This window comes from Hypanus sabinus, chromosome 5 (genome assembly GCF_030144855.1).
Source record: "Hypanus sabinus isolate sHypSab1 chromosome 5, sHypSab1.hap1, whole genome shotgun sequence".
NCBI lineage: Eukaryota > Metazoa > Chordata > Chondrichthyes > Myliobatiformes > Dasyatidae > Hypanus > Hypanus sabinus.
In genome coordinates, this window is record NC_082710.1 from 145,406,817 (window position 1) to 145,422,300 (window position 15,484).

Here is a 15,484-nt window from a genome sequence, read left to right on the forward strand (position 1 = left end):
GGATAACATCCTTGCTTTTATACTTTAGACATCTCAAAATGAATGCTAACTTTGTGTTTGACTTCGTTACTACCGACTCAACCTTGCAAGTTAACCTTTAGAGAATCCCGCACAGGGGCTATCAAGTCCCCTTTCACTGGCGTAGGGTTCATGAGCCACAGTTGAACAGTATCTTCATATAAATATTTTATTCAATATGTTGTATTTTTGTGTACAACAAATGATAATAAACATTTAAACTGTACAATGCAGACAAACTCTTTTTTGCATATATGTATGTAAATTTAGTAATACATACCAACAGTTCTTGACACATACAACCTACGACATGCAGTTCAGTTTGATCATTGTCACCCTCATCCCATGCAACATATGAGACAAGAGACAAAATAGTAACAAAGGTAGAAAGAATAAATTATCCCCCTGCTCCATTGTTTCTTAAAACGTGATAAGAATTAGCTTGTCAAGGACAACCATTCATTTGGAATAAACACTCTCACGAACAACTCATAAAACAACTAAAGAATAAAAGAAACACAGAAGGGGTTAACAATTATATGCTCGTTGTCATTTACAAAAATAAATTCAGCCTAGGTTTAACCAGTCAACTGGTTTGCAAGGGTCATACTGTAGGGTCCACTGTTGAAATCAGCGTGCTGTCTGTTGTCTCCAGGAATTCTTGACTTCCTTCAGTTCATTATCAAACGCACCCTCTCATGCACATGGATACTTACTATCCATGGCATTAAATTTGTTCAGTACAGAGACCCCAATGGTGGCCGATGTGCTTAAACATTTTTTCTCTACATTGTTTTTTTTAAAAAAGAGGAAATCAACACAAATCTAGTTTCCTTCGTTGGAACAAATGATGAGATAGAAATTGCTAAAAGTTATCAGGTGTCATACATTAGCAGCCTAGCAGCAGCATTGCGGCATTTCCAATTGGCAGAAATTAGAGTTTCTTTTAAAATAAATCAGAAACATTAGACTTACTAAATTACTAAATAGTTTTCAAGCTTGTAAGAACTACGAAACCTGCGGCTTGACAAACAAGTCCTTGTAATGCAGAAACACTTGATCCATCTATACTACAGTAAACATGACAAGGGAGTGACAATAGTTGCAGTTTTGGGCTCAACATTAAGTGGTCAAAAGAGCCGACTGAATGGCTTCAATTTGCACAATTCTTGCCTTCCAGAGATCACATTTATAAAGTCCTATTCATCAGTTTTCTGGACCCTAAATGAACCGTTACCTCTCCGATATAATGAAAACTCACAGTGCAGCATACCCATTAGTTTCCCATTTTGAACAGAACTCCACATTTTCACACTCGGCCTGTTATCTTTTCCCAACCATAACACACCTTTTATGACTTCCACTAAGTTGAATCTTCTTACATTAATACTAAGTGACATCTACTGGGCCATGAATTTCACGACTCTAGTATTTGTTCTGAGGCAGTGCTGGTCGTAAACATGTTTAAAAGTAATTTTGATTCGACTATTGAAGCTTTAGATTTGCTGTATGGGATATTTATGATATTATTTAGATGATATTGTCAAGGTGTGTTGTATTCCGAAAGATTTCACGTTGCTTTGTAAGGATAGCCTTTCCTGGATTAATGATATATTTTTTGCCATTTTTCCCAGCTTGCTAACCCTTTGAGGTAATTAAGAACTTTGCTACCTTTTCATTAGAATAAAGCACTTAGCACTTAATAGAATTGGGGTAGAACAAAAAATTAACAAACAAATCCAATGCATGTTAAAATTACTGCCAGAGTTAAAATAAATGAGTCTTTATTTTGGTATGTCCTGCACTTTTAACATAATTGCAGTACCATAGCCAGCCAGAATAATGGAGACAGAACCGTTCTGGGTCTTTCTCGAGTAGGTAATTTTCACTTCTCTACGAGAGAATTTGGAAAAAGAATATGGAATATTACACATCTTTAAATAAAATCTAGCTTTCTGAAGGTTTTGTGATTGTAAAAGTAACTGAGTTATTTGGATAAATGGATTAATTGAGGATAGAATGAACCATAGCGACCGCCTTTGTTTCCGCTGAGATTCCTAGTTTGTAAATGCTTGGGCCTTCTCCTTATTAGGTGGGAAGGGCTGGCTGGTGCCTTGGGGTGCACTGGCTCACTAAGTGCAATGGGCAACACCACTCACTGAGTTTAAAGGAATAAAGACAAGGAACTCTCTCACACATTTTCCCCAAAACAGCCAAAGTCCTCTCTCTCTGTCTTCCTGGGACGACACTGCCACGACAGGCAGGCCAGAACGATGCTGGCAGGCTTGGCTGATGCAGACAGGGCTTGCAGTTTGACCTCCTCGCCTCTTAGCACCAGCTTCAAGGGGAAGTTTGGCCGCAGGGGCTAATCTCATCCCGGGCTCAGAGAGAGTGCCCTCAAAATTTAACGCGGGGCTACTGGGCAGGTGCTTGAGCCCCAGGTCTGACCGGGGGGCACCAAGACAAGCACCACAGTGAGGGATGGATCCAAAGGAGCAGGTGGTGGGGGAGATTGCTGCCATTCACACACTCCTCCCTGCTACCCGCAAATGGCCTCTGCAACTGACGGACAATTTGACAGCCAGTGCACAAGCTTCTCATTCACCTGCCTGACTTGGGAGTAATACTCCCCAAGATCCCCGTGGTCCCGGTGACTAACTAGTAGTTCCAACTCCACAGTGTGGACACTTTTAGTTCTCCATCCACCCCCTGCTCTCCTACAGTGGGGAAAAAAAAACACACGTACAGCAGATCTCTGCAAGAGTTAAAGTCAGAGTGGCTAGGTTTGAAAAAAAAATCAAAGAGAGAGAGAGGTGGAGGGGGGTTGATGGAGGTGGAGGGCTTGTTCCTGAACAAGCAGAGATTTACAGCAAAGGTCTAAGATCCAGCTGCCAACAGCTCTCACATAGCGAGCAAGCCTCCTCCAGGTCCGGACTCCATTGTTGTGGTCAGCAGGCGATGCACCAAGAGTGGGTGTGAGATAGGTATTTCTCATGGAGTGTCACAGTTAACAGGAAACAGGTACAAGGCATTCATCCAGTATCTGGGAAGGACAGCCATGGTCTGAGTTATCCAGGTTTCTTGTGGCGGGAGGAGCTACGCATTGGGATTTATCCGCTTGCAATGAGATAGTCAAAGACTGCGATGAGCAAGAGGTCGCTGGCTCTTCCTGCTCACGGACATTGGAAGGCAACAGTCTGCCAGGGATAAATTGCCCAACAGAGCAGTGGTTAACGGATGCGTCCTCTCCTAGACCCAGCGGGCTATGTCGATTTGTTTTTTTTGACTTGTTTGCCTCCATTCATTACAGCAGAAGTACATGTGCTTTTACTCGGAGTCGTTGTGTTTTTCAGGACCGTCTCGCCGATGTCGTGCAGGGATGGCTCACGGTACATGGCGACTAGAGCAGAGAGAGAAAAGGCAGAGGTGAGGCAGCAGCTACAAACCACCCAGGCAAGCCCCCTCCCACCCTCCGGTAGATTCCAGTGTCACCCAGGCCTTTCAGTCCATCCCGTCTGTGCTGACCAAGATGCCCATCCAAGCTAGTCCCATTTGCCCACGTTGGTCCATTTCCCTCTAAGCCAGTTGCCCCCAACCCTTTTTATGCCATGGACCCCTATCATTAACCCAGAGGACCATGGACCCAGGTTGGGAATGCATGCACCTGTCTAAATGTCTTACTGTTGCTAATTTACCTCCCTCAACCTTTAGATTTCTGAATGGTCAATAAACACACGACATTCCAAGGCACTTTATGGCCAATGAAATGGAAACCATAGAAAAGGTGCAGAGGAGACTCCACTGGAAGTACTGTGCTCAGTTCTGGTCACCTCACTACAGGAAAAGTGTGGATACTATAGAGAAGGTGCAGAGGAGATTTACAAGGATGTTGCCTGGATTGGGGAGCATGCCTTATGAGAAATAGGTTGAGTGAACTCGACCTTTTCTCCTTGGAGTGACGGAGGATGAGAGTTGACCTGATAGAGGTATACAAGATAATGAGAGGCACTGATCGTGTGGATAGTCAGAGGCTTTTTCCCAGGGCTGAAATGGCTAGCACAAGAGAGCAAAATTTTAAGGTGCTTGGAAGGAGGTACGGAGGAGATATCAGGGGTATCAGGAGAGAGTGGTGAGTGTGTGGAATGGGCTGCGGGTGGCAGTGGTAGAGGTGGAAACGATAGGGTCTTTTAAGAGACTCCTGGATGGATACTTGGAGCTTAGAAAAATAGAGGGCTATGGGTAAGCCTAGGTAATTTCTAAGGTAAAGACATGTTCAGCACAGCTTTGTTGGCTGAAGGACCTGTATCGGGCTGTAGGTTTTCTATGCTTCTAAATAGGAATGGAAAGTTGAATTGAAATGGGTGGCCATAGGGAAATCCCGCTTTTTCTGGCAGATGGAGTGTTGGAGCTCGACAAAGCAGTCTCCCAATCTACTGCAGGCCTCATCGATGTAGAGGAGGCTGCACCAGAAGTAGTGGATACAATAGATGACCCTAATAGACTTGCAGGTGAAGTGTTGCCTCACCTGGAAAGACTGTTTGGGCCCTGAATGGTAGTAAAGGAAGAACTATAGAGGCAAGTGTAGCACCCGTCATGCTTGCAGGGGTAAGTGCCAATGGGGAGATCAGTGGGGAGGGATGAGTGGACAAGGGAGTCACGTAGAGAGGGATACTTATGGAAAGCAGGGAGTGGGAGTGGGGGACAGGAGATAAAATGTGCCTAGTGGTAGGATCCTATTGAAGATGAAGGAAGTTATGGAGAATGATGTGCTGGATATGGAGATTCATGGGGTGGGTAGATAAGGATAAGGGAACCCTATCTCTATTATGGCAGCAAGAGAATGGGGATGGGTGTCAGGGGAACAGAAGAACATGAAATTGTGGCAGTCTGTGACATTTTAACAGGGAGTCATAAAAGCACAGAATAACACAGGAGGACTTCAAGCCCATTGAGTCTGTGCTGGCTGTCTCAAATCAGCCTGTCCCACTTCCCCATCTTTCCACACATCCCAGAAGTGTCTTATGCGGTTTCCTTAAGTACAGACACACAGGAAGGAAAATGCTGGAACCTGGAGCAAAAGACAAGAAGCCGGTGGAACTCAATGGGTTGGACAGCATTTGTGGAGGGAAATGTTTCAGGTCAAGACAGGATGAAAGGATAAGTGGCCAATCCAGTTGAAGTGTCCTGAAACTTTGACTGTTGCCTTTTGCTATGTTTTAATTGCATCTGTCAAATCCGCTTCCATCCCCATTCTAGTCTAACACATTGCAGAGCCAAAACACCTGTTGAACAGATAATTCCTGGGCATCTTCTGTTTCCTTTGCAGTCTGTCTGCTCTTGTTATTGACCCTCCTGTCTTTGGGGATATTGCTCCCTTTATTTACACCACAAGAGACTCTGCAGACTGACACACAAAATGTTTGAGGAACTCAGCACGTTAGTCCTGATGAAGGTTCTCAGCCCAAAATGTCGACTCTCTATTCCTCTCCATAGATGCTGCCTGACCTGCTGAGCTCCCCCAGCATTTTGTCTGCCTGAATCAAACTCCCACTCAGGACAGGAAGCCCCATTTTATTGGGCTGTCATTGGGAAGTCAGTATTTCATAGCAAACTCTGAGATAAGAGACTATCTGCATATAGGGGTGGTAAGTGTGGATAGGAGTAATGAACCACACTGAATATTGCAACAAGGCAGTAAGTTAACGATTACCTTTACTGGGTCATTTACCAGTAAATTACCAGAATTTAAATTCCCTCAAGCAGTTGTGGGACTTGAACATGTGCTCCTGCACACTTCCTGTCATCGTTGGATATGACAACCAATCACCAGCAGTATTAGTGGTATTCTAATTTGTTCTGTATTTCACTTAAATATGTAATTTGTTACCCAGTTAAATGATAGTTTCTCTTTTTTTATATACTTTTTAAACTATTTCCATGAAGCTTCAGCTAGTTGGGCCAAAATGTATTCACCCTGATGTGTCCCAATTAACCAGAATGCACTGTATTGAAAGGCCTAGATAGCGAACGTGGAGAGTCTAGAACCAGAGGGCCCAGCCTCAGAGCAGAAGGACATCCCTTTACAGAACAGATGAGGAGGAATTTCTTTAGCTTGAGGCTGTTGAATCGGTGGAATTCATTGCCACAGATGGCTGTGGAAGCCAAGTTACTGGGCATGTTTAAAGTGGAGGTCAGCAGGTTCTTGATTAGTCAGGGCATCAAAAGTTACTGGGAGAAGGCAGGAGAATGGATTTGAGAGGGATAATGAATCATCCAGGATGGAATAGCAGGGCTCACTTGATGGGCCAAATGGCTTAATACTGCTTCTCTGTCTTATGGTCTTGTGATTCTTTGGAATGCTCTACCTCAAAGGGTAGAGAGTAGGCCCTTCAGCCCATCACCACTGTTGACCATCAACCACCCATTTTACACTAACCCTTTTCTGTATTCTCGTCAAAGTTTCCATCAACTTCTGTGTATTGAAGTTGGGTTTAGTCAGGTAGACAGTCAGTGGACAGTTATTAGGTATACCTATACACCTGCTCATTAATACAAATATCTACGGTAATCAGTGATCCAGGTATTTTGGGATTTTAATGCTCAACGGTATGTAGAGTTTGTAGAGAATGGTGTGAAAAGCAAAATAAGAATTTGTGGCGACCCATTTCCTGGCACATCCGAACCGGCTCACAATTAGCCAGCGTTCCGGCTAAGGGAGATAGCCTGCGGGGATTTGCGAGCACAGAGCTTTGGAGCCTCTGTGCCATGGGGTGGGGGGGGGGCAGGTTGAGGGAGGCTTAAAAGTGAGGCTGGGGATTTCGAATAAAGTTTCTTTCCTTCAACTGCAGTTACCGACTCCGTGTCATAATTTTAGCGCTGCGTGTAGCACACCGCTACACATTGCAGTTTTCGGAGTTCTGTAGGTGAAAATGTTGTGTGAATGAGAGGAGTCAGAGGCAATGACCAGCCTGGGTCAAGCTAACAGGAAGGCAACAGTAACTCAAATAACCAGCATGAGTGGTGTGCAGAAGATCATCTCTGAACGTACAACTCGGAAAAACATTGAGGATGACGAGCAGAAGGCCACGAACACGCACAAAGAGAAGTAGAAGGTTGTGTGTGAGGGGAGGGTTAGACTGATTTTGGAGAGGGTTGAAAGGTTGGCACAACATCGTGGGCCAAAGGGCACCCGTATGGTGCTTTAATGTTCTATCTTCTACACTCAGTGGCCAGCTTTTTAGGTACAGGAAACCACTGAGTGTATTTCTCAACGTTTGTGGTTTTCTGCTGTTTGAGTCCATCCACTTCAAAGCCCGATGTGCTGTGCATGCAGAGATGCTCTTCTGCACACCACAGTTGTACTGTGGGCTTATCTGAGTTATTGTTGCCTCCTAGCCAGCTTGAAATAGTCTGGCCATTCTCCTCTATCCTCTCTCATCAACAAGGTATTTTCTCCCACAGAACTTTGGCTCAATGGATGTTTGTTTTTGCTTTTCACACCATTCTCTGTAAGTTCTAGAGACTGGTCTGTGTGAACTCCCAAGAGAGCGGCAGTTTCTGAGAAAATCAAACCATGCTGTCTGGTACCAGTAATCAAAGTCACATTTCCTCCCCATTCTGACATTTAGTCTGACCAACAACTGATCCTCTTGACCATGTCTATGTGCTTTTATGCATCGAGTTGCTGCCGCATGATTGGCCGATTAGATATTTGCATTAATGAGCAGGTGTACCTAATACAGTGGCCACTGAGTGTACAGAATGTCTTGCAGGGCTACTGCCAGTGCAGGGTAGCAACATGAGCAGAGTACCTTCCAGTGGCTTGGGCAGAAAGTGAGAAGCAGGTTTAGTTTTCTTCACACGGTTCCCTTTCATGATTTGTCCATCCTTGTTGAAACCCAGGTACCACGCCCTGCCAGATTCCTGTTGCCGGTACAGCATTGATGAGTAGATCACGTAGTAGTTCTCGTAGACCGACTCCTTGAACTTGCATTCGGGTGTAAAAAGTTCCTGTGGGGCAGTAAAACATCACAGAGCTTTAGCCAAATGATCCGAGCCAACCTACAGTGTATCCTTACAAACAAGGGCACCCTGGTAGCATAGACGTTAGTGCAACGCTATTACAGCTTGTGGTGTCGGAGTTCAAAGTTCAATTCCGAGGCTACCTGCGAGAAGTTTGCACGTCCTTACCGTGAGCGCGTGGGTTTTCCCTGGGGGCTCCAGTTTTCCAAAGACGTACTGGTTAGTTAGTTAATTGGTCATTGTAAGTTGTGCTGTGATCAGACTAGGGTTAAACAGGTGGGTTGCTAGGCAGTGCAGCTTCTTGGCTGCGAAGGGCCTGTTCCACACTGCCATCTCTAAATAAATATATAAATAAAATGTAACACTGAAAATAGAACTAAAATGCAATTATGAAAGGAAAATTAAAATTCTGACAAGGTCGAATGGGTGAGAGGTAATGGGGAGATAGACAAGAAGGCCAGGTTTCTCTTGGTGCAAAGGGTTATAATGTTGGTCAGCATGGGCACAGCAAATCCGGAGCTGGAACTGGTCACTCAACTCCGCACTGTCACTCAGTGTGATCATGGCTAGCCTACCTGGGCCCTCAGCTCTCCGATCTTTCAAAAATTTATCTACAGACTCCCTCCTGGTGGTCCAGTCTCCAGACTCATACCCCCCCCCCCCCAGGAAAAATGAATTAGAGAGATTCACCACATCACAGCCTCCAATGTAAATAAAACCGTTTTTAAAGGAAAGGATGGGTGTGTGATCTCACCAATGCTCTGTACCACTATTTCAAGGCTTCTCTGCTTTGAGACTCCATTATCTCTACTACAAAGGCCAAGCTGCTATTTGCTTCTCTAAACACTTTTTGCAGCAGCTTGCAAATTTTTTGTGATCCATGTGCTAGGGCATCCAGATAGAATGGATGTGGAATGGATGTTTCCTATTGTAGGGGAGTCTAGGACCAGAGGGCACAGCCTCAGAAAAAGGGACATCCCTTTAGAACAGAGGTGAGGAGGAATTCCTTTAGCTTTTAATTAGTGGGGAATCTGTGGAATTCATTGCCAGAGATGGTTGTGGAGGTTAAGTCACTGGGTATATTTAAAGTGGAGGTTAATAGGTTCTTGATCTGTAAGGGCATCAATGGTTACAGAGAGAAGGCAGGAGAATGGGGTTGAGAGGGGTAGTAAATCAGCAGACTCAATGGGCTGAATGGCCTAATTCTGTCATACTGGATTGACTTATGGTTTTATGCCTCTGAACTCCTCTCATCTGCAAGCTCTCTCCAGCTGCTCTTTGATTCCTCTCACCGACGTGCCTAAGCTCACACTTCCCCACATTTGCCGACGTTTTGCTCCCTCACTTAACCCATCTATGTTCTGCTGTTGTTATTCCTCCTCACGCCTTGTGGCGCATCCGGCGGCAAACTTGCCATTTGTCTGTTTTTTATGAGGTCGAGTTGCTAGGTTCACTCAACCCAGCGTGAATGGAAAGCCTGCGAGGGGTTGGCCCGATTCGAACGCGGGTCCGCTCGCCTCGAAGTCCGGTGTGGATGCCACTACACCACGGGCTGGCTTCTCTGTTCTGTGGCAGAGCGCAAACGTCTCACCACAACACGTCCTCCTGTCTATCACGGCGTCAGCGGCAAACCTGGGTACTTTCCACTCTGCTTTCAATGCACGTTGATGGATTTGTCCCAGGTCCCTGAGTTCTGATCCTGTGCCCAAGCATCATATCCATCTGAGTGAATTAGTTCATGGTCTCAGCCAAAAGATGGCATTCCTTACAATGCGGCACCCTCTCAGCATCGCACAGACCTTCTCTCTGGGCCTTAACTCCCCGAATGAGGGCTGAACCACCAGTCTTTGGATTCAGGAAACACTGCAGAGGAAGGGCTACAACGTTTGAGGTGTTATGTATTAATATTCAACACCTCCCCCCCCAACTGGCATCACTATAACCCGTCATTACCACAGTGCTGTGTGCCTGCGGGCTTGCTGTTCCCAATCTGGCAGGCTTGCTTCATTTATCACAACAGTGATTATACATCACTACTCTTGTGTAGTGACAGTAGGCTCACCCGAATTCACAGGCCCTTCAGCCCATCAAGCTTTGCTTCTGCCGCAGTCTCCCTGTATTCCCACATCAGCTCTCCCCAGATCCTACACTATAGGGGCGATTTACAGTGGCCAGCCGAGCTCCCAGAACTGACTTTGTCAGGATGCGGGTGGAAACTGGAGCACCCAATGGAAGCAACACACACGGAATGTTGGAGGAACTCAGCAGGCCAGGCCTCATCTATGGAAACGCGTGAACAGTCGACGTTTCGAGCCGAGATCCTTCGGCAGGACTGAAGAAAATAAGGAAGAGGAAGGTGAGGAAGAAACACAAGGTGATAGGTGTCAGTCAATAGCCTCCTCTACTGTTGCGATGGGACACACTCGGTTTGGAGAAGCAACACCTTGTCTGGGTAGCCTCCAACCTGACGGCATGTACGCCAATCTTTCACCCCCCAGTCCTGATGAAGGGTCTCGGTTTGAAACATCGACTGTACTCTTTCCCATCAATGCTCCAGCATTTTGTGTGTGTTGCTCGGATTTCCAGCGTCTGCCGACTGCACCCAAAGGAAGCCCACGCGGTCACAGGAAGGTGCCGGAGGTCAGGATTGATCCAGAGTCACTGGAGCAGCGAAGCCATGGCTTGACAAAGTCCTAGGATTTGATACAGAAATCTGACCAGCTGTCTCGTGAGGTCTGAGCACAGGATCCATTCTCTGTGCCTGGCCTTTCTGCTTGCAAGAGCACTGAATAGAAGTATTTCCTATAGTATTTCTATAACATTATTTTTAGCCTTTTATAATAAATTGTTAATTATGCTAAAGCACAACACTGGAGAGCATTAGATCAAATCAAGTTTAATTATCATTCAAGCATACAAGGATACTGCCAATCAAAACAGTGTTCCTCTGTTCATCATACACACACATTCATTATACATACATACATATTCATAGTATGTACATACACATTAAGCACTTGTTCACACACACCAACAAAAATTAATATTAATACCCTGCTCTACGACATCTGACTTTGGAAAGACATTCTTCTTCGCTTTCCTCCCATGCCTGATTCATCTTCCAGCCAGCCATGCCCCGTGTCTCTATCGGCTCTTTCATTAAAGATAATAGCCTTATCTTCTAATTGCAGTTTGGATTTTGCACACTTGGTGCATACATATCACCATGTACACCACGATGGGCATTATTAGCTGGAGTATTAGCTCTCCGGCTTGTACAATAGCTGGAGCTCTGTTTATCTAAAGGGTCAATAGACAAAATCTCCTTTATGCCGGAGTTGAAGGATATTCCCAAATGTTAAAGCTCTGCATGTATGATGTGACGAGTGCCTACAAAGGTACAGTCTGTTGGAATCTTTCTCAATAATTTTGTTCATAACCTTCACCATGAAAATTCAGGGCATGAAATAGATTTATTTACATTTTAAATGAACCCAATTAACTTATAAATGAGGTGGAGAGCAAAAATACTATTCAAAGTTATTTTCTTTATAATTTCTATAGATGCACAGTGGAGACTATCCTGACAATTGCATCACGGCCTGGTATGGAAACACTGATGTCCAGGAATGTAAAAGCTTACAAATAAATGATAGATACAGCTCAGTCCATCACAGAAACAGCCCTCCCCATCACTGAACGCATTTACAAGGAGTGTGCCAAAAGAAAGAAGCATCCATTATCCAAGGACCCCCAGCACCCAGGCCACGCTCTCTTCTTGCTGCTACCATCCGGATGGAGGTTCGGGACTCTCAGTCCCATGCCACCAGGTTCAGGAACAGCTACTACCATTTAACCTTCAGGCTCCTGAACCAGTGGGGATATCGTCACCGCAACACTAAACTGATTCCACAATCTATAGATTCACTTTCAGCACCTCTACAACTCAAATTTTCAAAATTTATCTATCTATTTATACTTTTGTATTTGCAGTTTGTTTGTCAGTCTTTGTTTATGTGTATTCCTTTGTTCTACTGTCAATTTCCTGCAAGGAAATGAACCTCAGGGTTGTACATGTTGACACAGGTACATCGATAATAAATCTAAGTGGAATGTTTGAACTTTGAATAAAATGTGCCGAAATCCAGGAGGGGTATACTTTGATTCGCAGAAGGTAATATAGGCTTGCATGTCTTTGATCCTTGTTGGGCGGAATTATTTCGTGGTGTGTGAGAGATAGATAGATGTATATATGGATGGATAGATGGCATGGAGTGTGGAGACCTGCACGTTCCCTCAGTGGAACACTTAACATTCGCCTATCATTACTCCAAAAGGCTGCATCAATCATTAAGGACTCCCACCACCCAGAACATGCTCTCTTCTCATTACTACCATCAAGGGGGAGGTACAGCAGTTTGAAGACCCACACTCAACATTTTAGGAACAACTTCTTCCCCTCCATCATCATATTTCTGAATGGTCCTCAAACCCATGAACACGATTTCATTACTTTTTCCTCTCTTTTTGCACTTCTTGCTTGTTTTTATATATATATTTCTTATTGTAACTTATAGTATGTTTTATTTACTGCAATGTACTGCTGCTGCAAAACATCAAATTTCACAACATATGTCAGTGTTAATAAAGCTGATTCTGATGAGGAAAAGATTCTGGGCACAGTACACCCCTCGATGAATGTCACAACAACAGGTTAGCTGGTCACCTTGTTATCTGTGGGATTATGCACCAAATGGCCATAGTGTTTTGTTTAAAATTCGTTTGATGGGATTTGGTGTCATGGGCAAGATCTGAAAATCTCTGTTGGGCTCCTGCAGTCTCCTTCCCCCTGCAATGCCCATCAGCTGAGGCTATTTCTAATCGGGGATTTCGTTCTTTCTGTATTTGCTCATCTATCGAGATACAGTGCCAAATAGGCCCTTCTCCCAGCAATCCCCCCATTTAATCCCAGCCTAATTACAGGACATTTTACGATGACCAATTAACCTACCAACCTGTACGTCACTGGATGGAGGGAGGAAACTGGAGCAACCAAAGGAAACCCAGCTGGTCACGGAAAAAAACGTGTGAAGTCCTTGCAGGCAGCGGCTTGAGTCAAACCTGAACAGTTAACTGCCGGTTAACTGTCGGCTAACTATTACTTGGATTGCACTACTTGTATGTATAATCTATATTTTCATTTATATTTATCATTATTATTGTTATGAGCAGAGAGACAACATCTGCCGGAAGTAAATTCCTTGTATGTGCACAGGTACTTGGCGATTAAAGTCTGATTCTGATTCTGATTCTGATGAGGTTGTACAGACTATTACGCTACCATGCCACCATATCCACTGGAAAACCCACTAAGATACCTGATCCTTCCTCTTCAATGGCAATTTGTTCTGGAATTCCAGTGTCCCATTCCCTGCTTTAGAAACATAGAAAACCTACAGCACTATACAGGCCCTTTGGCCCACAAAGTTGTGCTGAACATGCCCCTACCTTAAAAATTACTAGGCTTACCTATAGCCCTCTATTTTACTAAGCTCCATGTACCTATCTAAAAGTCTCTTAAAAGACCCTATCATTTCTGCCTCCACCACCATTGCCGGCAGCCCATTCCACGCACTCACCACTCTCTGAGTAAAAAACTTACCCCTGACCTCTCCTCTGTACCTACTCTCCAGCACCTTAAACCTGTGTCCTCTTGTGGCAACCATTTCAGACCTGGGAAAAAGCCTCTGATTATCCACACGATCAATGCCTCTCATCATCTTATTCACCTCTATCAGGTCATCTCTCATCCTCCAACGCTCCAAAGAGAAAAGGCTGCGTTCACTTAACCTGTTTTCATAAGGCATGCTCCCTAATCCAGGCAACATCCTAGTAAATCTCCTCTGCACCCTTTCTATGGCTTCCACATCCTTCCTGTAGTGAGGCAACCAGAACTGAGCACAGTACTCCAGGTGGGGTCTGACCAGGTCCTATATAGCTGCAACATTACCTCTCAGCTCCTAACTTCAATTCCACAATTGATGAAGGCCAAGACACCATATGCCTTCTTAACCATAGAGTCAACTTGTGCAGCTGCTTTTGAGCATCCTATGGACTCGGACCCCAAGATCCCTCTGATCCTCCACACTGCCAAGAGTCTTACCATTAATACTATATTTTGCCATCATATATGACCTACCAAAATGAACGACTTCACCCTTATCTGGGTTGAACTCCATCTGCCACTTCTCAACCCAGTTTTGCATCCTATCAATGTGGCGCTGTAACCTTTGACAGCCCTCCACACTATCCACAACACCTCCAACATTTGTGTCATCAGCAAACTTACTAACCAATCCTTCCACCCTCATCCAGGTCATTTATAAAAATCACGAAGAGTAAGGGTCCCAGAACAGATCCCTGTGACTGACCTCCATGCAGAATATGACCTGCCTACAACCACTCTTTGCCTTCTGTGGGCAAGCCTGTTCTGGATCTACATAGCAATGTCCCCTTGGATCCCATTCCTCCTTACTTTTTCAATAAGCCTTGCATGGGGTACCTTGTCAACTGCCTTGCTGAAATCCATATACTCTACATCTAATGATCTTCCTTCATCATTGTGTTTAGTTACATCCTCAAAAAAATTCAATCAGGCTTGTAAGGCATGACCTGCCATTGACAAAGCCATGCTGACAACTCCTAATCATATTATACCTCTCCAAATGTTCATAATTCCTGCCTCTCAGGATCTTCTCCATCAACTTACCAACCACTGAGGTAAGACTCACTCGTCTATAATTTCCTGGGCTATCTCTACTCCCTTTTTTGAATAAAGGAACAACATTCGCAATCCTTCAATCCTCCGGAACCTCTGCTGTCCCCATTGATGATGCAAAGATCATCGACAGAGGCTCAGCAATCTCCTCCCTTGCCTCTCACAGTATCCTGGGGTACATCTCATCTGGTCCTGGCTACTTATCCAACTTGATGCTTTCTAAAAGCTCCAGCACATCCCCTTTCTTAACATCTATATGCTTAAGCTTTTCAGTCTGCTTAAAGTCATCACTACAATCACCAAGATCCTTTTCCATAGTGATGGCTTTCTGCATCTACAATGGCCTTCTCCGATTAGAGGTAAGATGTACTTGTTTAGGACCTCTCACTGTCATCCAACTCCACAGACTGATTCCCTTTTGGTTTCTAATGGGTTCTGCTATCCACCCTCTTGTCTTTCGTGTAACTGAGAAAATGCTTTGTGATTTTCCCAAAATTGCCCAGCAGTGACACTTTGTGCCCCCACTTTACTTTCCCAATATTTTAAGCAAAGATCAACACATTCTTTAGTCCCGGAGAGCCAGTCCTGTTTTTGTTTCTCTGATCCTGCGCTACATGTGAAAGAAAGAAAGAGTCACTTTATTTGTGACATCTATATCAAAGCACT

The 15,484-nt window shown here is 44.5% G+C and overlaps 1 protein-coding gene across 14 annotated transcripts in view; it reads right to left on the minus strand.

Moving 5' to 3' along the window:
* Positions 1–169: 169 nt before the first annotated feature.
* The window catches only part of fgf14 (fibroblast growth factor 14), a 510,234-nt gene continuing 494,919 nt past the window's right edge, over positions 170–15,484 (minus strand). For all 14 annotated transcript variants that reach the window (XM_059970534.1, XM_059970540.1, XM_059970539.1 and 11 more), the window contains 2 exons: positions 7,830–8,028; positions 170–3,418 (listed from right to left, as the gene is read on the minus strand). In XM_059970534.1, coding sequence (XP_059826517.1) covers positions 3,282–3,418; positions 7,830–8,028 — 336 coding nt within the window. In that variant the 3' untranslated portion in view covers positions 170–3,281. The remainder of the gene's footprint in view (positions 3,419–7,829; positions 8,029–15,484) is intronic.